This window comes from Paramormyrops kingsleyae, chromosome 2 (assembly GCF_048594095.1).
Source record: "Paramormyrops kingsleyae isolate MSU_618 chromosome 2, PKINGS_0.4, whole genome shotgun sequence".
NCBI classification, from domain to species: Eukaryota; Metazoa; Chordata; class Actinopteri; order Osteoglossiformes; family Mormyridae; genus Paramormyrops; species Paramormyrops kingsleyae.
In genome coordinates this window covers 21,239,186-21,262,707 of record NC_132798.1, presented here as the reverse complement: position 1 = coordinate 21,262,707, position 23,522 = coordinate 21,239,186, and the positions used below count along the sequence as shown (strand labels likewise).

Sequence of the window (23,522 nt, the reverse complement as noted above, 5' to 3'; positions counted from 1 at the left end):
GGTCAGCTCCTGTTCTCTCAGTCTTTTATATCCCTTCCCCGTTTGGCCAGCAGAGGCATCGCTGGCCATCCTGTCCCTCCTGCCAGTCTTTGTGTTTCCCTTGTTTCCTGTCAGCCGCATGACTCAACATGTTGAGCATGCAGCTACATGCAAATCCCTTTCATCACGTGTTTGAATCCCACCTCTTCTATTTTTGTGTTTTGTTCCCTAGTGTTTAATTCTATGAGTTTTTCTAGTTCCTGTGTCTTCTGATTTGTATTTGGTTTTGGTTAAATTCTTTGTGCCCATGCTTGTGTTTCTACCTGTCTGTTATTCCCCAGTGTTAGTGTCTGTTTCCCTGTTTCCTGGGTTAGTTCTTAGTTTCCCTGTTTAGTTCCTTTGAGTTAATTAGTTTCACCTGTGACCTGTTTTCCCAACCTTGTTGATTAATCTCACCTGCCTCTTGTTAGTCTTGTTACTCTCCTGTATTTAAGTCCCTGCCTCTGTTTAGCTCACCAGTGGTTTGTTGAGTTTTGTTGGATGTCAGTAACGTAATGCTGGTTGTAGTTTTGCTGTTTGCTATATGGCCTGCCTGCCTGCCTGCCCGCCCGCCCGCCCACCCACTCACTTACCCATTTGTAATTAGTTTGTTTATCCCCTTTTGTTTTTGACCCATCATGGTCTGTTTTTGGTTTATAAGTATTTGTAGTGTTTTGTTTCTGTTTGTTAATAAATCCCCGTTGGTCTGCCCATGAGCTGCAAGTGGGTCGTCCACGTTTGTTCCTGCTTGCACTATGCCTCGTCATTGTGCCAAAGTTGCACGGATCCATAACAGATAGCTGGTCCCAGGTGCTGGGAGGCCTTTTATATTAGAGGATCGCAGTCAGATCTCTGCTTCTTCCTATGTCCCTTTTCTCTTTCACTTTTATTCCTCGCTCTATCATACCACGAACGCCTACCCTCATTGGCTTCACAACACCTTCCTAAATCTGCGACACCACCTGGATACCATACAGAGCACCTGGTTTTCCAGGACGCTGTCTCCGCAGCGACAGGCAGTGGACCGTGGGCCGGTAACCGTGCCCCGCCTGGGAATGACCGTGACTTCCAGGAGTGTCACTGGCAACTTGCCTGTCAGAGACGAAGAGCTCCTGGCTCCCTGGTGGGAGACTGAAAAACAGGCTATGAGTAAGGCTCTCTGCTAGTTAACATACTATCTATTTCTTATAGTACCTTCCCAGTTGTTTTTGCACAAAGCAATGGCCTGTGCTGGGATTCAGCTCTGAATCCCGTAATGCCCAGTATGCTACCAGCGGTCCACACTTCTCATGAGTGTTTCCTGAGGGCTTCCGGGGGTGGAATGACCTGGGAGGACAGCTGGAAGGGCAGAGAATGTGACTGAAAATGCCACAATGAGAGAAGGCCACCTATTGGGCCCAGTGGGGACACGAGGAGGCTCACTGTTTGGGTCTCTGCGATTGGCTGAAACTCACCCACTTTTGTGGGTCACGTGACAGCTTGGAGGAGTCTGAACACTGATGCTCAGTACTGCCCTGTCTACAGATCACTATGTGTTTTTTCCAGTCCAAGCAGTTGGGTTGGCAAATTAAACAATGGCCGATTTGGGCGCAATGTTGAGGATCGCTGAAAGCACAGCTGATGTCTGAAAGCACAGCTGATGGCATGCCTTTGTCCATAACAGACCCACACAAACACCTCCAGTCTGCACGTAAAAAAACAACACACACACACCACAAATTGAGAGTGGAAACAGGCACTCTGGGCAGGCAGTCTGACAGCACTCCCCAACCTGTTTCGGTTGGCAGCCAGATCCTTACTTGGCTAACACTCTGGTATTGATTGCCAGGGTCTGGCTGATACAGTCTGTGATGCAGTGGAGAAGAGGGAAATAGGGCTTTTTAAATCAGAATACTTCTCCTTAATAGAAAATGAATGGCTTTAATAAAACCATGGCTGAAACAGAAAACTCTACCCCATCTAGGCCTTTATGTAGCTGACCATCATCATCGTGGTATGGGAATGACATCTACTGAAAATGATCACGTTCACAGGTGGCTTAGGATGCACAGTGTGGTATCACCTCCCAGGGCATGAACTTGATATCTGTCATTTACACAGTTTCATTATTCAGGTTTCTATCACATTAAGAAAGGGTCTGTACCCCATCCCCATACCCCATCCCTGCACTGTCTCGAGCTGGGGTCTGTACCCCGTCCCCATATCCCATCCCTGCAGTGTCTCGAGCTGGGGTCTGTACCCCATCCCCATATCCCATCCTTGCAGTGTCTCGAGCTGGGGTCTGTACCTCATCCACATGTCCCATCCCCGCTGTTCCTCGAGCAGGGGTCTGTACCCCATCCACCTGTCCCATCCTTGCAGTGTCTCGAGCTGGGGTCTGTACCTCATCCACATGTCCCATCCCCGCTGTTCCTCGAGCAGGGGTCTGTACCCCATCCACCTGTCCCATCCCCGCTGATTCTCGAGCAGGGGTCTGTACCCCATCCACCTGTCCCATCCCCGCTGATTCTCGAGCAGGGGTCTGTACCCCGTCCACCTGTCTCATCCCCGCTGATTCTCGAGCAGGGGTCTGTACCCCGTCCACCTGTCCCATCCCCGCTGATTCTCGAGCAGGGGTCTGTACCCCATCCACATGTCCCATCCTTGTAGGTTCGCGAGCAGGGGTCTGTACCCCGACCCCATATCCCATCCCCACCGTCCCTTGAGCAGGGGTCTGAACCCCGTCCCCCTGTCCCATCCCCGCTGCTTCTCGAGCAGGGGTCTGTACCCCGTCCCCCTGTCCCATCCCCACTGTTCCTTGAGCAGGGGTCTGTACCCCATCCCCCTGTCCCATCCCCACTGTTCCTTGAGCAGGGGTCTGTACCCCGTCCCCCTGTCCCATCCCCACTGTTCCTTGAGCAGGGGTCTGTACCTCTTCCCCATGCCACTACCAGAACTCCAGCTCACATTTCATCATCACCATGGCTAATGCTCAGTTTTTGTTTGGTTCATCCATATTTTTATTTTGTTTATTATTATACATCCAAATCAGTCCATAGTCTTCTTTTTATTAGAACTTACATTTCTCTGTTGCCATACAGTTTACAGGGCATAGTCAAGCCAATCTCAGTGTATTATACCTGGAGGAAACTGGACTACAGGATACAAAAAGGTAGAGCATAACCATGGGAAGTGGGTACGGCTTTGGGCCCTGGGGATGTGCAATGACAACGGTACCTTTCACCATCATATCATTTTCTACATTGTTTACAAATTATTAAAGTAAATAGTTAAGTTACTCCGTGGACCGCCATAAATAAATTATATGGAACCCCCCCCCACCCTCTGATTTCTTTCTGGAGCTTTTGCAGGTTTCCCCTACGTCTCCTGGGATTAGACATTTGCTTTGCTAGGCTGTGTTCTTTTGCAAAGACATGAAAGTTTTAGCAGGTCCTGCATTATTCATCTATACCACTCTTTCCTAGTCCGGTCCTCGGGGACTCACAGACAGTCCATATTTTTGCTCCCTCCCATCTCCCTAGTAAAAATGTGGAGTGTCTAGGAGGGAGCTTGGAGGATGCAAAAACATGGACGACTGTGTGTCCCAGAGGACCAGCTGACCCACAGAAATCCCAGAACAGACAGGGGGGGGGGCATAGCATTGACAATTGGAGAGGCACACCCCACAGATACTACCCCATCCTTCAGGCTCTGCAAGCAATGGCACTACCTTCCTTGCCATCTGCATCTTCCCAACATGCTGAATGCACACACACAATCACAGGTATAAGGTTCCCTTCACCTTCCTACAAGATCTGAGTCACAGTTTCCCTTCAACTTCTGCCTGAATCGAGTCACAGCTGGAAGGTTACCCCTTCACTCTCCTATGAGATCAGAGTCACAGCTGGAAGGTTACCCCTTCACCATCCCATCCCACCCATCTGCTCCACCCCCACGCTGGGCCCCATCCCACCCATCTGCTCCACCGCACTGGTCCACCCCCACGCTGGGCCCCGTCCTACTCCACTGGTCCACCCCCACGCTGGGCCCCGTCCTACTGCAGAATTGTGATGGCACAAGTCTTTCAGGAAAACCCCCATTTTCTCAGCCCTCTCATCAGTCATGCACTATGGAGATAAATATGATTTTGAGTTTAAAAACTGATTCCTCCCCTCCAGGGGTGTTACAACTCTCTGCTGCTTTCTCATGCCATGGCTGTCAAATCCTGGGGGGTGGGTTGCATTATCTGCAAGGTACCTGTGACGTTTATGCTCACAGTTAATTTCTGGGTGAAAAATTATTCTGAATTACACTGCATGCTTCGAGAACCTTTCTAACCTGGAACTTGGGACATAAAGGAGATCATGCTGATAAATGCAGTTTTTCATCAAGTATGGAATTAATTTTTGAAGTGTGTTTTGTGCAACCTCCATTTCATACTCGCCGCTTACTCGTAATTTTGTACCTCATGTACCACTGGAGCTGATCTGCATACAAACGTACACATGTCAAGGTTCGACAATGTTAATATTGACATTTTATGTTACATACATGCAATTGTCACATTGCATGGACTGCAACAGACAGCTGGATCTAATTCTTCATACCGTCATGCCATCTGGACATTGTACCATGGTATTTTCAAAAGCAACTTGGTGATAGAATTTGCCAAGTGGTGCTGGTGGGGGGGGGTCCTCATGATAATTTTCCCTAAAACATCTTTACTCTGTCCTAGGCAACAAAACTTAGGAAGCTTTGCAGTTTTACTGAGGGTTCCTTTTCAAGATTATCTAGTACACACTGATCAGCCATAAGAATAAAACCACCTGCTTTATATTGTGTGGGTTCCCCTCGTGCCACCAAAACAGCTCTGACCACTCGGGGCCTGGACTCCCGGTCCATGTTCAGGTTAGCAGTTAACCTTTAAGTCCTGTAAGTTGAATTTACCTTGAATTCTTTGTCACATTCTTCAAACCATTCCTGAACAATTTTTGCAGTGTGACAGAGGACAATATCCTGCTGAAAGAGGCCACTGCCATCGGGGAATACCACTGCCATGAAGGAGTGTGCTAGGTCTGCAGCAGTGTTTAGGTAGGTGGTTCGTGTCAAAGTAACATCCACATGAATGCCAGGACAAAAGGCTTCCCTGCAGCACATTTCCCAGAGCATCAAACTGCCTCCGCCGGCTTGCCGCCTTCCCATAGTGCATCCTGCTGCCATCTCTTCCCCAAGTAAATGATGCACATGCACCCGACCGTCCACCGACCGTAACAGACAATGTTACTCGTGAACAGGCCGCCTTTTCCTGTTGCTCCATGGTCCAGCTCTAATTTTCCATGCAATTTCTTTTTCTTGAATTTGATAGAATCTTCATTCTCCACCCACAATGGCGCAAGATGGCCTTGTTTAAAATGAAGCCAACGGGTCAATTCCTGGTCAGGGAAGTGAACCATAGGCCTCCCCAGGTATCCGAACGGTATAATTCAGCAGGGGGTGTGCTGAACACAGCATAGTATCCAATAAAGTACTGAACACTATGTTGTCAATATATACCTAATATACTGCGCAGTAGTATTTTTACTATGTTGTTGTATACTATATACTATATTGCGTGCTGAAAGAAATATCAGTGTTGATGAAACCCCCTTCAAAAGACATATACACGGCTTATGAAAATTTCCTACATTTTCCTCATGGATACATATGAAGTCGATCTCATGAAGAGTTACATACACATTTTTGGAATCATTATTGCTGGAGCTGCCTAGAAACAAAGCCAAAATTCTGAGGCACATGTTTTGCGGTGAGGTACAGTAAGCCTACTAGCGCTGTTCAGGCTGCGTACTGCCATCTTTTACCCAAGCTATGCTCGAGGGATCGGAGAGACCAGAGAAGCTTCTGCCAGAGCCCAGGCAACTGAAGGTGTAGGATGACGCTGCTACATGAGGATGGGGGAACCAAACGAAAACTGTAGGCGCTTCTCCACCACGGGAACTTTTTTCCAGGCACCAGAACTTTTTTCACCGCAGGAACTCGACCGGTTTATAGTTCATCCGAGGCAGTTCCAGAAGCTTTTTTTTTTTAGTCCTCCAGACTAGATACTTTTAATTAGAACACAAACTACTGGGTTGGGTTTATAGCAATAATCTTTGCCGAACAGTTGAAAATTAGATCGTTAACCAATATATTTATGTCTGATATCGCTGATGCGTGTTAGCGCTTATTATCAGAATAACGTTACATCCTTTTTTATCTGTGGAGAATGGAACATCTATTTCAATAACAATGAATTATAAACACATCGCAGGTTGTATAAATAAAATAAAAATGAAAGGCTGTGTCCCATTTTGATCACAATCGATCCCCCCAATAACTAATAAAACAACTTGTTCATCCTCCATTGTTTTGGGGTGGGGGTGTAGTTTCGTGTGAAATTAGCTGTGAAGTTTAACTTCTGAGGTTTTATGTCCACAATGGACATCCATTTTGGCTATAGCAAGGGTGTACGGCAGCCAGAGAGGCAAGAGGCTGGGGGCAAGGGAGCAAAATCGAGATAATAGCTGAAGACACGGTTTGATCTGTCAAACAGAGGACTGTCTCATATGATTAGTGACGGGCTACAGGTGACTGAAGCGGCTCAGCACCTTTCTCACTCCTCCCAGAGACATCCAGCCTCTATGGTGTGAAAGATCAACCCTGAATGCACCAGAATCCACAGGCCTGAACACCACAGCACATTCCTGCTAGGGCGTAACTTTGGCTGGGACATTGGGGGGGTTGAGGTCTCCACCCATTACGGGGGAAGCATGATTATTGGGGGGGTTGTATTAGCTGGTTTTGATTTATTGGGGGGGGGGGCAACAACCCCCCTATCCCCCCCCATAATTTACGCCCATGCATTCCTGCTTATTACAGGGGATAATCTCTGCTGTTCTCAGTGGACGGTAGGTTCTTTGGGTAGTATGTATGTTCTCTAGCCTTGGATGCTAAAGGATATGACTGTTTAAACAACATCGACTGACAAACAAGCCCTCCCCCAGTGCGGGGTGCTGGCAGGCAGAACCTTCAAAGGGGGAAAACGGCTGCTATTTATAGCTCCTGTTATAACTGTGCCGATTTCTGGGTAAGCCAGGGAGCACCCGGGTTCAAAAATAAAAAAAACAGCGGTTTTCTCATGAGTTTCCTGAAGGCCTTTGCCAGCAAGACCTGGCCAGACTGTCCAACCTGAGATATACACTGACAAAGAGCTGGGTCTGGAAAAATTTACCCAGCCTCCAAAGGCACAGTACGTGGGAGTAGAAACCAGAACCTTCAGTGGAAATGCGACCTGCCTCTGGTTTAGGCTGTTAGAGATGGTCATCTGTACACGCTTGGGGAGAGGGTGCTGCAGGCACCATAATCCAGCTAGCCACACCCCCATAACACACTGATATAATTCCAACAGAGACTAGTTAAGAACAAGTTATCTGGAACTATGAAGGCAGGTGGGTTCTACAGGAGTGGTACATGACTGCAAGTAAATCAGTTCTTGCTGTGAAGCCTCTGTGAAGTATCAGGCTGTGTTGGGTCAAAATGCATGGGAAGTACAGTAGTGTTCCTGTAAACAGGAATAGACGTGGCGTACAGTTCAAGGTGCATGCAACAGAGATACTTAGTAAATCAGCCGATATAAAAACCCTCCTTTGCTCTAAGGCCACAGAACTGCCACAGCTTGGAAGACTATGTGCTCTTCGGTTCCTGTCAGTAAATCTGTTGGACCCGTATACCGCTTGAGTGATGTGGCACTAGCGCAGTAGCTGGCTGTGTTTGTTTGCTGGGCCCGCAGTCCCTGGTATGGTGACTAATCTGAGCTGCACCTCTTGTCTTCTGAAGGTGTCAGACTGCCGCTGAGCAGTAGGTCTGCCGCATGACTCAGTACAAAGGAGACCTTAGTAAGGCATGCGGCTTGGCTATCACACATGGTACACACAGCGCAAATATATATCTGATTATCCGATTTCCGCTGAAGCCAGTCTGCATTCGTGCCTGAAAGACCCAGAAGATGTGAGCATCCACGCATCTGTTCACTAAGCAGTAAACACAGATAGGCATCTCCTTGCTCAGAGGTCAGGCTGAACGGACGGGAACGATAAATCGACTGCAGCAGTGCAGTGAGATGCTGTCGCCCCCACATACTCATTCCCTGTCCCGCGTTTTTCTCCCAGAGACTGTCTGGCTCTCATCAATGTTTTCCTGAGCTGGCTGCCTTACTTCAACACAGCCGCTGGCGTCGAAGCCAGTACATGTTTTTAGCACAGCTAATCTCTGTTTCTGAGCTAAGTGGCAACTGGAAATCCACGTGGCTGTGCCGCTAATGCAGCATTATTTCCCCGTGCTGTGCTTCGTGCACTTTAGCGATTGCTGCTATCTCACAGGAGAATGGCAGCCTCACACCATTCATCATGGAGTAGGCCCCCCTGGGTGAGGAAGGACAGGGGGTGACACAGACAAGAGCACATTACATCGGGTGGGGGGATGCTCAGCGACGCAGTCCTGCTCACTAAAGCAAGTCCTACAGAACTAATGGGCCTTTCTACAGCCAACCAGATATAAGGCAGCGGCCTTCAGAAAAACTAAACTGTTATCTCTGTTGTTCAGATCCACCACTAGCCCTTCTTCCGTACAACTTTGTAATGTTTACACCTAGAACAACCAAAGTACACATACATCGGCAAGTAATAACAGATGCAGCAAATCAAAGAGAACCACTGATGTAGCCGGAGTGTTCCTCCTAAACCCACCCACCACCCCCCTGCAACACCACCTCCTCATACAACACCAAGAGAAATGGGGAATGATATTCTCTTTTAGAAGGCAGCGTCCCAGGAAGGTCAAAGGCTGCTGGAGGGCTCAATAAGAAGTCCAGGGAGTGAGATGAACCACTCCCCCCCCCCTCCCCCCACCGACCAAAGCTGCCCGTGAGGCTCCATCACTGGGTGTCAGTTATACCTCTGGGCCACATGGAGCGACCCCAGCATTGAAGTCCCCTCCCCAAGTTGCCTGGTCGGATTGTTTACATGAAGGCAGTGAATTCATTCTTCAGACCTTTCATTTGTCATAGATTTATAATCACTGCAGAAGGGGGGGGCACAGGTGCTCTGACGGGATTCACAGGCCAGCCATTCTGGTCCAGGGCTGCCAATAGCTCAGCCAGGGGACATTAGACCTCTGCACCACCCCACCCCCCCACCCTGAGCCCATAAGATTAGACTGTCCCGTGCAGGTACATGAAACCACATGAGTCCGATAGGTCCTCCCATTCGGACCTTGGAGACAGCAGATTTTGGACATTGCTTCAGGAGAGACTGCTGGAGTTTGGACGGACGACCCAGCTGGACGGCTAAGTTCCTCTTTAATCCCCAGAGATCTCCTGGTGTCTGAATGTGACAGAGCTACAGGGAACATTGTCGCAGGAGAAACCTCCCTTCAGCTGTCTACAGGGGAAAAACCCCAATGATGAAGAATTAACATAGATTGTCTTTCCTGCCATGCCATACGCTACCTGCTTATATGATTTACTGCATACTCTGGGTTTGCACTATGCAGAGCATCCTGTAGAAGGTCACTGGTTAAAGTAATAAAAAACACTAATGTAGGGCTCCTCACAGTCACATATCCCATCCCTAAACTATAATTGCCAGTTAGACTCTTCCTGCAATTTGATGGGTATTTCAGTGCACTTGGCTGCGGCCAGCTGCAGATTTGGTGTCTCTGGCTCACCAGGCTTGGGATTTCCTCCTGGGCATGCTCTGCCGTAACCACTTGGAGTGCGGGGTCAGGTGGTAGATCAGCTGCCGGCAGATCTTATCAGAGGACTTCAGGGTGTCGGCATCCTGCAAAGGGGATCCACAGACAGACAAATGACACGCAGGCTCCGGCAGGAACGGTACACCAACAAGACAAGAAGGCTGTCCCGGGCACTGGGAGAGAGCCCTAGGTGAGAATTCAGTTGATTTCTGAGGTTCCTTTTTAACACACTTCAGGTACAGAATGTCAAAAACACTCCCTCAGCACCTATGCGGTCTGGCACCTCCCCAGACTGAGTTACACCTATGCGGTCTGGCACCTCCCCAGCTCACGAAGACGGGAGCTCGAGAAAGTGCTGCATGTCATCTTGGTAACTCACAGCAACTCCACTGGCATCTTGGTAAACATGCAGCCACTCCACTGAATGCGTTTCCACGCCTGCTTCCTGGCTCCAGGGCGAGCAGCTATCTTTGTTTTGCATAAGAAATTGAGATGATTTGCTTTATCAAGACCCCTGACTTCTACCCCCATATTTTACAAACGGGAGAAAGGCTTTAAAATTATCTGGAGTATTGCCATTCCTACTTACAGGGCACCATTGCCTGCAGCTTCTCCTGAAACAAAAACACGATTCTGATCGTTTTTGGTGCCAACCAGAGCTAAGTAGGTGGAACGTACAAAAAACAACACGATGGAGGAAACACCAGACATTTGGCAAAAAAAAAAATCTGTCTTTGTTGTCTTTGTTTTTTTTTTTTGTGGTATTAGGATGAAAAGCATTAACATGGACTATGTCTCTCCATCCCTGCAACCACACTGCCTTTCATATTCATCCAAGAAGCCAAACATCCAAATCGTAAACTACTTAAGGCTGGTAATCAGTCTGGATTAGAATCTGAATGCAGTTTTGGGCTGGGAATGAGTATCAACTTGAACTCCAAATAAAAAATACAAAAAAAAGAATAGATCAAAGCAACCTTTTATGTTTTGGATTCCAGCAGGCAATAAGGCAAATACAGTGGTACCTCAGAACTCAAACTTAATCCATTCAGAACTCCGGATCAAATCCTAAAAAGTTCGAGTTCTGATCGAATTTTACCCATAAGAAATAATGGAAAACCAATTAATTGGTTCCCGACCCCAAAAAATTAGCGGTCATCAGCACAAACTGCCCACCTCCCTGCTTCCCACTCTGCCCCCTCCCCCACCATGGGATCATGTGACTGTCCCCTACAGAACAGGTAATGATTCATCAAAATTAGGCTTATAGATGTATAGGGTTGCAGCCAATGCTTTGCACCAGTCTGGACCAGTATCATATGGTGATTTTCCACTGGTATACAGGAACTGAGCCATACCATGAAAAGAGACTAGTTCCAGCTTGGTTCTAGGTCACTTCGGTTTTCCACTGCAGAAGGGTTGGTTTGGGGATTAGAGAGCGACAGTGCGTAAAACCGAAGAGACGCTTCTTTACTCTTCACACGACGTACATCATGATTTACTGTGTGCTACTTTCTGCTAGCACGTCTGTGAGAATCCCCATGTTATGTTAGCATCAAACGCTAGCTGAATTAGCATTAGCTTGCATAAATTTGCATTACGAGTCTATTCCATTCAGCTGTTCTATAGTACATTTTTACAGTAAGTAGGTGGTTGGAAATTTTCACGCTCCAAGTTAGGGAGAATGCATAAATACATCCTAATGTGAGATATTACTAATAATGAATAATATATAGAGTATACGCATTTCTTTCAGATAATCCATGCTCAGAGCACCAGTATCTCCCTGCATTTCAGCCAATTAGATGGTGGTGATGCAGCCAGCTTGGTTTGGTCACGCTTTCCGCCCGGCTCGTGAGCAGCGCCGTGCCAGCATGGTTATGACTCCAGCATGACTTGGGTTTGGCTTGCAAACTTTACAATGGAAATCTGCCAGTTCTCAGTACGGCTTGGTTCTTGGTGGCAGTAGAAAAGCGGCATTATAGTAGGAGGGGGGACTATGGCAACGTGTAAAAACTGAATATTTTTTCAAGATTCAAGATTCAAAGAACTTTATTAATCCCAGAGGGAAATTGCTTTGTCCTGGTTATACAGTTGCTCTAATTAACTAATTAATAATAAATTAATTAATTTACCGGGAAGAAAAAATTAATTAGAAGAAAGTACATTATATTATATATAAAAAAATAAAAATTTAAAAAGAAAATAACAATCAGTAAAAGTAAAATATTATAAAATTAGATATGACACACAATTAAGTTACATAATAATGCACAAGAAATACAGTGTAAATAAGAAGAAATATTACCCACATGTATGGTAAGCAGATATTGCACTTGGAACTCGAATTAGAAACAGTAGTATTATAAAATAATATTGAACAGGAACTACTCATAGTTCCTGTCCTGTAGTAAAAACATTACAGAGCAGAGTTATATAATTTTATGGCCATTGGGAGAAAAGATCTCCTGTGGCACTCTGTGGAACACCTGGTCATAATCAGTCTCTGGCTGAAATTGCTCCTCTGGACGGAGAGAAGACATCAACAGAGTCTAGATCCAAGCCCAGTAAAGATCCGGCCCTTTTAATGACCTTGTCCAGTCTGTTTCTGTCTGCTGCTTTCATGTTACAGCCCCAACAGACCACAGCAAAAAAAACGACACTCAGACAGATTTGTAAAACATCCGAAGAATGGTTTTACAGATGTTGAATGACCTGAGCCTTCTCAACCTGCTCTGTCCTTTCTTGTAGAGTGCCATTGTGTTAACTGACCAGTCCAGTTTGTTATCTAAATGCACTCCCAGGTATTTGTACTCAGAGACCATATCCACTGTCTCACCCTGGACAGATATAGGAGTCACAGGGGTACCACTTTTCCTAAAGTCGACCACCAGCTCCTTCGTTTTCTTGACGTTGAGTTGTAGATGGTTACGCTCACAACAGAAAACAAAGTCATCCACCACAGACTGGTACTCGGAGATGTCACCGTCCTTAATACATCCCACCACCACAGTCTGGTACTCGGAGATGTCACCGTCCTTAATACATCCCACCACCACAGACTGGTACTCGGAGATGTCAGCGTCCTTAATACATCCCACCACCACAGACTGGTACTCGGAGATGTCACCGTCCTTAATACATCCCACCACCACAGACTGGTACTCGGAGATGTCACCGTCCTTAATACATCCCACCACCACAGACTGGTACTCGGAGATGTCACCGTCCTTAATACATCCCACCACCACAGTCTGGTACTCGGAGATGTCACCGTCCTTAATACATCCCACCACCACAGACTGGTACTCGGAGATGTCACCGTCCTTAATACATCCCACCACCACAGACTGGTACTCGGAGATGTCACCGTCCTTAATACATCCCACCACCACAGAGTCGTCAGAGAACTTCTGTAGGTGGCATGATTCCGAATTATATTTAAAATCAGATGTATAGACGGTGAAAAGAAATGGAGACAGAACAGTCCCCTGAGGAGCACCAGTACTGCAGCTCACTGTGTAACCGGACATACTGGGGACGACAGGTCAGGTAGCCCATTACCCAGGAGACCATGTGAGTGTCAATTTGCATGATCCTTAGTTTCTCCCCCAGTACTGCCGGTCTTATAGTATTAAAGGCGCTGGAGAAATCAAAGAACATGATCCTACATGATCCTAACACTGGTCAAACTTTCTTTGTAGTTTGACCAACAAACAAACTACCTCAGCCTAATACCTACTCATAGTTTTGGAGGTGATTTGGATTGTACAGTTCTGGAAAACAAAACTGTTTTATTTACCACCTGTTGCAATAACGCTGAGGTGGCTTGTGTGTCATGTGACCTTTCTCCTTTCCAATTGGACAAGCCATCCAGAGCTGCAGACATGGGTGTCCATCACAAAAGCTTCTAAAAATCCCCCACCTTTTGAAAATTAATTTTGCTGCACAATCGAAACCTCCTCATTAAACTGTAAGTTCACATCTGTCCTCCAGCTCTGAGAAAAGGTTTGCTTACTGTAACTATTACGCCACTTAGATACTGGGATTCAGAAAAAAAAATCAGTGACACAAAGAAAAGGTCAGTAATATCAGGATTTGCAAATTCTTTCATTAATCCATCCCCAAGATGGTTGCTAAGACAATAAAAAAAGTCCAGCATAGAATGTTAGGCTGCCAGTTTTGAAAGAGAAATTCCAAATTTAATAGTGTTTTTGAACGAGCAGGCAACTGGCTGGTTTGACTGCCGTCTTCTTGGGCCCTGAATGTCACACCTGTTTAAGCCATAGACGTAGAGACTGGACCAGCAATACAACACTTGTTCCCTCACCTTCCTGGGGCACTGCATGTCTCTGGCCAGGCTAAGGAGCAGTTCGTGGGAGATGGGGTCCACCAGGTTCAGGAAAGCAGCATTCTTGTACAGGATGTCATTAAGGGAAGTCCCTTCTAAGCCCAGATCCTATAAGACAGGGGGAGGTATGGCAGGTTTTTAATATATGCAGGCAAAATCATCTTATTATTCGTTCATAATCCATCACACTGATATAGTATATCTAGTACAATGGTGATAGAAAGAGCTACATTATCAGCTGGAGGGCACTGCAAGAGTGTTGGACCAGTGGATATAGAGGGGTCCTCGCAGTTACCACAGACCAGCTGACTGGTCACGATCTCTTCCACAGAAGAGGACCCTCCCGGGGGGTGGGGGGGCAGCAGTGCCTGTGGGAGGCTGTCAGCCGGCGAGTGCACAAAGGCGTGACGCCCCTGTGAGGAGGACCATGGCTGGGTGATCCATGTGGTGACCCCCCCCCCCCAAAGCCCTGGCTGCACCCCTACTCTCTGCTCTCTAATTCATTAGGGGTGTCAGCAAGCCTCCATGGGCCGATTTGCTCTCCCAAAACCAGGACAGAAGAGTCAAAATGAGCAGCATCATGGTCAACTCAGTGAGTGTACACAAGCAGGAGGAGCAGACATGAGGACGAATCAGATGGGAGAAGCAGACGTGAAGGTGAGGATGGTACAGCTGGGACAAGTGTACATGAAGGCGGTGACGACGCAGATGGCAAGAGCAGATGTGAAGGATGAAGGCAAGGACGACGCAAGCACGAGGAGCAGAGATGACGGCAAGGATGCTACAGATGGAAGGAGTGTACATTAAGGCGAGGACGAATCAGATGGGAGGAGCGGATGTGAAGGCAAGAATGCCACAGATGGGAGGAGTGGACGTGAAGGCGAGGAGCAGGGCTGCATTACAGAGATGTGTAAAGTGATTAGCTTATCAGCCAGGGGCAGGGAATGGAGTGAAGCAGGCTAACAGGTGGCACAGGGAGCAGGGCTGCATTACGGAGATGTGTACAGTGATGAGCTTATTATCAGCCAGGGGCTGGGAGTGGAGTGAAGCAGGCTAACAGGTGGCACAGGGAGCAGGGCTGCATTACGGAGATGTGTAAAGTGATGAGCCTATTATCAGGCAGGGGCAGGGAGTGGAGTGAAGCAGGCTAACAGGCGGCACAGGGAGCAGGGCTGCATTATGGAGAGATGTGTAAAGCGATGAGCTTATTATCAGCCAGGGGCAGGGAGTGGAGTGAAGCAGGCTAACAGGCAACACAGGGAGCAGGGCTGCATTAAGGAGATGTGTAAAATGATTAGCTTATTATCAGCCAGGGGCTGGGAGTAGATCAAGGCAGGCTAACAGGCGGCACAGGGAGCAGGGCTGCATTAAGGAGATGTGTAAAGTCATTCCAAATAACTAGATCCTGTTGACTGGTTATTTAAAATGCGAACGAGTTCACATAAAGGACTCCGATAGAGGTGGCCTGCTACCTGCCTGCCTGCAGTGTCATCGGGACCCTCTGGGTAAATTTCTGCAGCATTTCTCCCTCCCTGGGTCAAGCCTCCCCCATTATAACTCAAAAGAGCTCCTGCAACCCAAAGAAGAGAGGAGCCTTTGGACAAGCCATGGGAAGGGGGACCTGGCGCCCTGCCATTGGCCTCCTCATAGAGCACCCGCCATGGCCTCATGAGCCGGATGTGTGGTAGGAAGGCATCTCAGGGAGTCCGATGCATATCTCTCATGCCAAGCAAAAAAAAAAAACATTTTATGGACATTTTAGTAGATTTATGGATATGACATGACTCAAGTAGCTAAAGCACATGTTATGGCTTGAACGGTGTGATTATACCTGCTGAACATACACATGAGTTAGAACATACAGTATGACCAGCTGGGTAATGTGCTGTGGCCACAACAGCTCTAACCCATGGAGGCATGGACTCCACAAGACCTCTGAAGGTGTCCTGTGGTATCTGGGACCAAGACGTTAGCAGCAGATCCTTCAAGTCCTGTAAGCTGTGAGGTGGGGCTGCTGCAAATTGGTCCTGCCACAGATGCTCAACTGGATTCTGATGTGGGGAATTTGGAGGCCAGAGAAACATCACTAACCTTGAAACATGTTCCTCAAACTATTCTCGAAGAATTGCAATGTCGCAGGGCACATTATCTTGCTGAAAGAGGCTACTTCCATAAAGCCGTACCACTGCCATGAAGGGATGTACCCAGCCTGAACCGAAATTTTGGTAGGAACATGCCGAATTAATATCCACATAATGCCTGGACCGAGAATTTCCCAGTAGAACATTGCCCAAAGCTTCACAATCCCACTTCCAGCTTGTCTTCTCCCTGCTGCTACTTCTTCCGCAGGTAGACGTGGGCAGTGGTGGCTTAATGGTTAGGGAAGCGCACTTGTAATTAAAAGATTGCTGGTTTGAATCCCCGACCAGCAAGGCACCACTGAGGTACCCTGAGCAAGATACCGCCCCCAAGCACTGCTTCCTGGGTGCTGACTTAGCTGCCCCCTGCTATGTCACATTTGGGTTAAATGCAGAGGACACATTTCATTGTTGTGTGCTGAGGTGTGTCAACATTAACCACTGATCACCTAATTCTAAATAAGACATGATGCAACAGAACACAGGATTCTTCACAGCAATCTTCTTGCATGAATCCAAGGTCCAGCTCGATGCTCACTGTAGGCACCTTTGACAGAGGACAGGACTCAGTATCACTCTGACTGGCCAAGCCGCTACATGGCCCCTTATGCACTCTGGCTCATGACACATTACTCCCGTAACCATCATTATTATAATTATCAGCTGTTTGTGCTAAACTCGCCCTTCTGCTGGTCCACACCATATGGGAAGGCCTTCATTCGGGTCACGCATTGAAAAGACTTGGCTGCCACAATAGGCTGCCACCTGCTTGTGCTTCGTTCCTCCTGAGGCCACTGTCAGTAGATACTCATTACGTCTTACCGCCAGCACACACATGCCTTACCATTCCACAGTGTACAGAGCGGGAATCAAATCCACAACCCAAAGTGTGAGTCACCATGTCACCCATGAGCATCTTCACTAACTGTGTATACAGTCCAAATTTATAGAAAGCATGAAGCCTTTTCCAAGGAGTACAGAGATACCCAGGTCAGGATCCCAGTCCAGCGGGGGCACAGGGCAGAGGGACACCCTGGGCAGGATGCCAGTCCATCACAGGGCACAGGGCAGAGGGACACCCTGGACAGGATGCCAGTCCATCGCAGGGCACAGGGCAGAGGGACACCCTGGGCAGGATGCCAGTCCATCGCAGGGCACAGGGCAGAGGGACACCCAGGGCAGGATGCCAGTCCATCGCAGGGCACAGGGCAGAGGGACACCCTGGACAAGATGCCAGTCCATCGCAGGGCACAGGGCAGAGGGACACCCTGGAAAGGATGCCAGTCCATCGCAGGGCACAGGGCAGAGGGACACCCTGGGCAGGATGCCAGTCCATCGCAGGGCACAGGGCAGAGGGACACCCTGGGCAGGATGCCAGTCCATCGCAGGGCACAGGGCAGAGGGACACCCTGGAAAGGATGCCAGTCCATCGCAGGGCACAGGGCAGAGGGACACCCAGGGCAGGATGCCAGTCCATCGCAGGGCACAGGGCAGAGGGACACCCAGGGCAGGATGCCAGTCCATCGCAGGGCACAGGGCAGAGGGACACCCTGGGCAGGATGCCAGTCCATCGCAGGGCACAGGGCAGAGGGACACCCAGGGCAGGATGCCAGTCCATCGCAGGGCACAGGGCAGAGGGACACCCTGGACAGGATGCCAGTCCATCGCAGGGCACAGGGCAGAGGGACACCCTGGAAAGGATGCCAGTCCATCGCAGGGCACAGGGCAGAGGGACACCCTGGGCAGGATGCCAGTCCATCGCAGGGCACAGGGCAGAGGGACACCCTGGGCAGGATGCCAGTCCATCGCAGGGCACAGGGCAGAGGGACACCCAGGGCAGGATGCCAGTCCATCGCAGGGCACAGGGCAGAGGGACACCCAGGGCAGGATGCCAGTCCATCGCAGGGCACAGGGCAGAGGGACACCCTGGGCAGGATGCCAGTCCATCATAGAGCACAGGGCAGAGGGACACCCTGGCCTGGATACCAGTCCATCACAGGGCACAAGGCAGGGGACACTCTGGACATGATGCCAGTCCATCACAGGGCACAGGGCAGGGGACACCCTGGGCAGGATGCCAGTCCATCGCAGGGCACAGGGCAGAGGGACACCCAGGGCAGGATGCCAGTCCATCGCAGGGCACAGGGCAGAGGGACACCCTGGGCAGGATGCCAGTCCATCACAGGGCACAGGGCAGAGGGACACCCTGGGCAGGATGCCAGTCCATCACAGGGCACAGGGCAGAGGGACACCCTGGACAGGATGCCAGACCATCACAGGGCACAGGGCAGAGGGACACCCTGGAAAGGATGCCAGTCCATCGCAGGGCACAGGGCAGAGGGACACCCTGGACAGGATGCCAGTCCATCGCAGGGCACAGGGCAGAGGGACACCCTGGAAAGGATGCCAGTCCATCGCAGGGCACAGGGCAGAGGGACACCCTGGACAGGATGCCAGACCATCACAGGGCACAGGGCAGAGGGACACCCTGGACAGGATGCCAGACCATCACAGGGCACAGGGCAGAGGGACACCCTGGAAAGGATGCCAGTCCATCACAGGGCACAGGGCAGAGGGACACCCTGGAAAGGATGCCAGTCCATCACAGGGCACAGGGCAGAGGGACACCCTGGACAGGATGCCAGTCCATCGCAGGGCACAGGGCAGAGGGACACCCTGGACAGGATGCCAGTCCATCGCAGGGCACAGGGCAGAGGGACACCCTGGAAAGGATGCCAGACCATCACAGGGCACAGGGCAGAGGGACACCCTGGACAGGATGCCAGTCCATCGCAGGGCACAGGGCAGAGGGACACCCTGGACAGGATGCCAGTCCATTGCAGGGCACACTCACAACCCCAGTCGAAGCCCATGTGGCAATGCTAGGCAAGCCTCACAGCATGACAGCGCCCTAGGCAGCCGCTTACCTAAGGCTGACCTTCACTGCACACACAATCACGAGAACTTTAAATAAAATGATTGCGTCACCATAACCTGCTTGTACAGCTGGAAGAGGATTTGTGTCTGAAAGATTAGGATATTATTTCATAACAGTTACAGTGGATATAAAAAGTGTACACCTCCCTGTTAAAATGGCAGGTTATTGTGATGTTAAAAAAATGAGACCACGATAAATCATTTCAAAACTTCAAAGCTTCAGTCAAAGCGAATTATGAAAGGGAATTAAGAAGAGTTCCAAATACCAGCCAATTTTGGCCCAAAACCTTCAGGTGTCTGCTAGAAAGGTGAAGATGAAGAGGACTTTCACCTTTCAGAATGACAACGACCCCAAGCACACATCCAAATCTACAAAAGAATGGCTTCACTTGAAGAAAATTAAAGCTTTGGAATAGTGCACCCAGAGCCCAGACCTAAATCCAACTGAAAATCCATGGGCTGACCTGAAGAGAGCTGTGCACAGGAGACGCCCTCACAATCTGACAGATTGGAGCGCTTTTGCAAGGAGGAGTGGGCAAATATTGCCAAGTCAAGATGTGGCATATGCTGATAGACTGCCACCCAAAAAGAATGAATGCTGTAATTAAATCAGAAGGTGCTTCAACAAAGTATTTGTTTAAGGGTGTGCACACTTATGCAGCCAGCGTATCTTACGCTTTTTATTCTTTATATTTTTCCCCTTTACAAATTTCTTTGTTTTTCAGTTGAATTGTACAAGTTATAGGTCACATTAAAGATGGGAAAAGTTTTGAAAAGATTTATCATGGTGTCGTTTTTTACATCACAAAAACCTGGCATTTTACCAGGGGTGTGCACGCTTTTTATGTCCACTGTATTTATGTTTGGTTAACTTCTTTGAAGGTTCTCAGTTTTCTAAATCCATGGCAAGCAAAGGTCTGCAGATGCTGAGCAAAGGGGGCATGAGGTACAAAGGGCCACGCAGTTAGGGAGCGGACAGAGCGTCTCACTCATGGCAGAGCATTATGGGTCCTTTGCTTGGCTCACACTGGCCGCCATGACTAACCTTAGCTGTCACTGGATTTGCACACTGGATTCATGCTGTCCACAGTGGTCGCGTTTTCCACATCCTTGGTTCATCGCGTAGGTGCAAGGCAGATGCTAATGAGTGCGCTATCGGCCTGCATCTGAGGCTACAGCCACATCCATTCACCCACCGCCACACAACACTAACGGCAGGGGTACATTTCCTCCCTGCAGCAGCACACAGTGAAACACTCGGGCATTTTGGGGAAGGCTGGGACTGAAGCCCACGCTGTTATCCCTGAGATGGCAGGAAGTGTGTGATGGCAGGCTGCCGGATGCCTGTCAGGATAAGCAGGGGCTTGCCCCTTTGTGCACTCTGTGCCAGGATGATGTCATAAGCGCCTGCCAGGCTGTGGAAGCCCCACTCCGTCGGCTGGACGGCAGCCAAGGCGAAGCCAGGCCATGCCAGGACCGAGGCCCATTGGGCACTGCGTGAGTCAACCCGGACGGCAAAGAGTAACAAGAGAATCAGAGGACAGGAGAGACGCCCTGAAAGATGGGTACATAGGTGGATGAGTAGAGGAAGACTCAAGACAGAACCGAGAGCAGATTCCAAAAAACAACTGAAAGACTGAAATTAATTCTGAGAAGGTGCTGATTATTTTACCCCCAATCTGTGGCAAGGGGGGGGGGGGGGTGTGATGAAAGCCGCAGTGGGCACAGTGGGCTTTGGTACTGCGCTCTAGCGGGGGTGGGGGGGGGAGAGAGAATACCTCATAGCAACCTGAACACAGACCCCCACCACCCAGGCTATGAAAACATGAGGCCCTGAAGTAGAAGTTTCTCAGGAAAAAAAGTGAAATGGGGCCGTATTGAGACTCCCGACTGGGAGCCGGCAGTCGTCCCGCCCACAGAAGAGGACCCCTGCGAGGACCTGGGGGGGGGGGAACACAGCAGATGGGGCTTCTTCTTCTGCTCCGTGTTTTTTCTCTCTCAGCCTTCAAGCGGCGCAGCTCTGAGCTGGGACTCAACCACCTACGCACTCTCATCGGCTTAACGTTAAAAAAGTGCTTTGGCAGTATCCGCAAGGCCGGGTAAAATCCCAAGTGGGATGGGGGAGGGGGGGGGGGCAGAGGACCCAGGAAGAAAGCGAACAGCACCTGGGTTCCCCAGACACATTTCAGAGACAACATGTGAATTTTGGTTGATGAATTTAGGCTGAAGTGGGCTTGGTTCAGTTAGCTTAGCCTGCTAGCCAGACCGCTACAGGCATCTGGAGCCCAGCTGTCACCTTCACAGAGCCCATGCCTTCCACGCAAAACCCATGCTGAGGCCCACGGGAGCCCAGAAGGCGGAACCAACCTGACAGCTGAATCCTTCCTGTGTTGGTGTGAACAACAGCATGACAATCAGTGCCACAATTATGTTTCTCAGTCTGTTATTTCGGTGGCATTTCAGGGTACGTCTGGGGGAGCGCATCTATTCAGTATCCAAGCAGATCTGCACAACCCTGATTCTGAGTAGCCTTCCTGCCTGCATGCTCCCCGCAGCAAGTGTATATGCTGTTTGTAAACACAGTGATCAGTCAGCCAGCTCTGGATGACCAAGCCATGCCCGCAGGTCCGTGTGTGTGTGTGTGTGTCTATATATATATATATATATATATATGTGTGTGTGTGTGTGTGTGTGTGTGTATACACATGACTGTATATACTATACAAATTTGGATTATGTCCTTTATTTAAGTTTATCTAACAGACTTTCAGCCACTTATTCCCAGCTCTGACCCATTCTTAATTCTGTTTAAGCAACCTGTGGCCATTGTCCGAGATTCACATTTTTATTGGGTTCATGCACGCTGATTTGCGGTAGACGTCTCCCCTTCCAAACGCAGGAGGGCATTTCTCTCATCAAAAACTAGTTAAGGGTCAAAATGAAAGGCCAGTTTTTCGAAGCGAAACACTTGCAGTTCTGCATGCTCATGTCACATTTCAGCTTTTTTATATCGTAAATTGCCTGATCGGCGCCTTTGAGAGTAATGCGGGCGGCGAATCCCCACCTTCCTCAGTAATTTGAGCACGTCCACCGCCTGCTCAACCTTGTAGTCGCGCAGCAGCTTCTGTATCTCCCGGATCCACGCCACTCTCCGCACGTATGGGCTGTGGTTGGTCTTCCGCAGCATCCCCGGCAGCCTGTCCGACCTCAGCATCAGCGACGTGAACAGAAAGTCTCCGGCAGCCCGACTTCCACTCCGCTCGGCATCCCCTGAGCTGTCATGCCGCTGGCGTCTCCGCTTGGGGAATTTCACCCCGCTGTCCAGACTTCTCTGTCTGCTGAGCCTGGACCCCATGCTGGTGTTGTCGGGATTTTTTACAAACGCACGGCTGATGCAGAGTGCCACATCCAACGCAAGAGAAAGGACAGCGCCGAAAATAAAGGTGATGTTACAATAAAGGGAGTAGATTCCTGGCTTTCGCTCCTCTGAACTTGGGGGGATCGCACCTATTTCTTTACTCTAATATGCATTATGTTTCCACAGAGCGAAGCGCATCGTTTCGTGGAAAAAGGCGAATCTCGTGGGCTTTTATGGCATTCGTCTGGCGATCTCGCAGCGATGCACTGGCAGCCTCCCCGCTTGCTATTCCGGAGCTGTCCCCTTACAACGCTGTTTGTGTCTGTGCACCACGTGATTCTCGTACCGGTGCAGGCCAATCAGAGCCGGCCGAGCCGCGCGTGTGTTTATAGGCAGGGTGCCTGCCCCGCGAGCGGCACACACCCCCGCAGCCCGGCTCTGATCCACAACCTAACGGACCGGGCCTTTGTGTTTAACAAACCTTTTTCCTGATTTGACTTGGCGGAGCTGCTCATTCAACTATGATTGTGAACTGGAACTGGCTCTCTTGACGTTTCTGAATTGTTTGTGAGAGGGTGTTTGTTCCGACAAGGGCTTAAAAACAGACTTGTTTCTTTTTTCACATTCGTGTCTATGATTTAAAATCTAAAATAATGTTTATAAATTGGCTAATGAAATATTGCATTAAGTTCTCCGGTTCTGAACAGTTAAATTCCTGGATGGTTGAGTTAATAAGTTAAATGGGATTTTTCTGTCATATGAAAAGAATTAATTAACCAGATCAAGCATTTTATTTTTTACATTCTGATGGAATTAACACTTCCAATAAGCCTAGCAGTAACTGTTTTGATATGTATCCTATAATTATTTCTGGGCCTCATCAGCGCTGGGGAAAGCATGCGGGACATGTACTCCCCAATATTTAATTTGGCTCTCTCCTGCACCCGTGGTCCTA

General features: G+C 49.1%; 1 protein-coding gene across 1 annotated transcript in view; it reads right to left on the bottom strand.

Moving 5' to 3' along the window:
- Positions 1–22,893, bottom strand: part of LOC111839291 (leucine-rich repeat-containing protein 75B-like) — a 31,763-nt gene extending 8,870 nt beyond the window's left edge. Inside the window, exons 1-3 of the mRNA XM_023803056.2 lie at positions 22,274–22,893; positions 14,114–14,242; positions 9,757–9,869 (exon numbers count right to left, since the gene is read on the bottom strand). Of these exons, the coding sequence (XP_023658824.1) occupies positions 9,757–9,869; positions 14,114–14,242; positions 22,274–22,564 (533 nt within the window). The 5' untranslated portion in view covers positions 22,565–22,893. The remainder of the gene's footprint in view (positions 1–9,756; positions 9,870–14,113; positions 14,243–22,273) is intronic.
- Between the last annotated feature and the right edge of the window lie 629 nt (positions 22,894–23,522).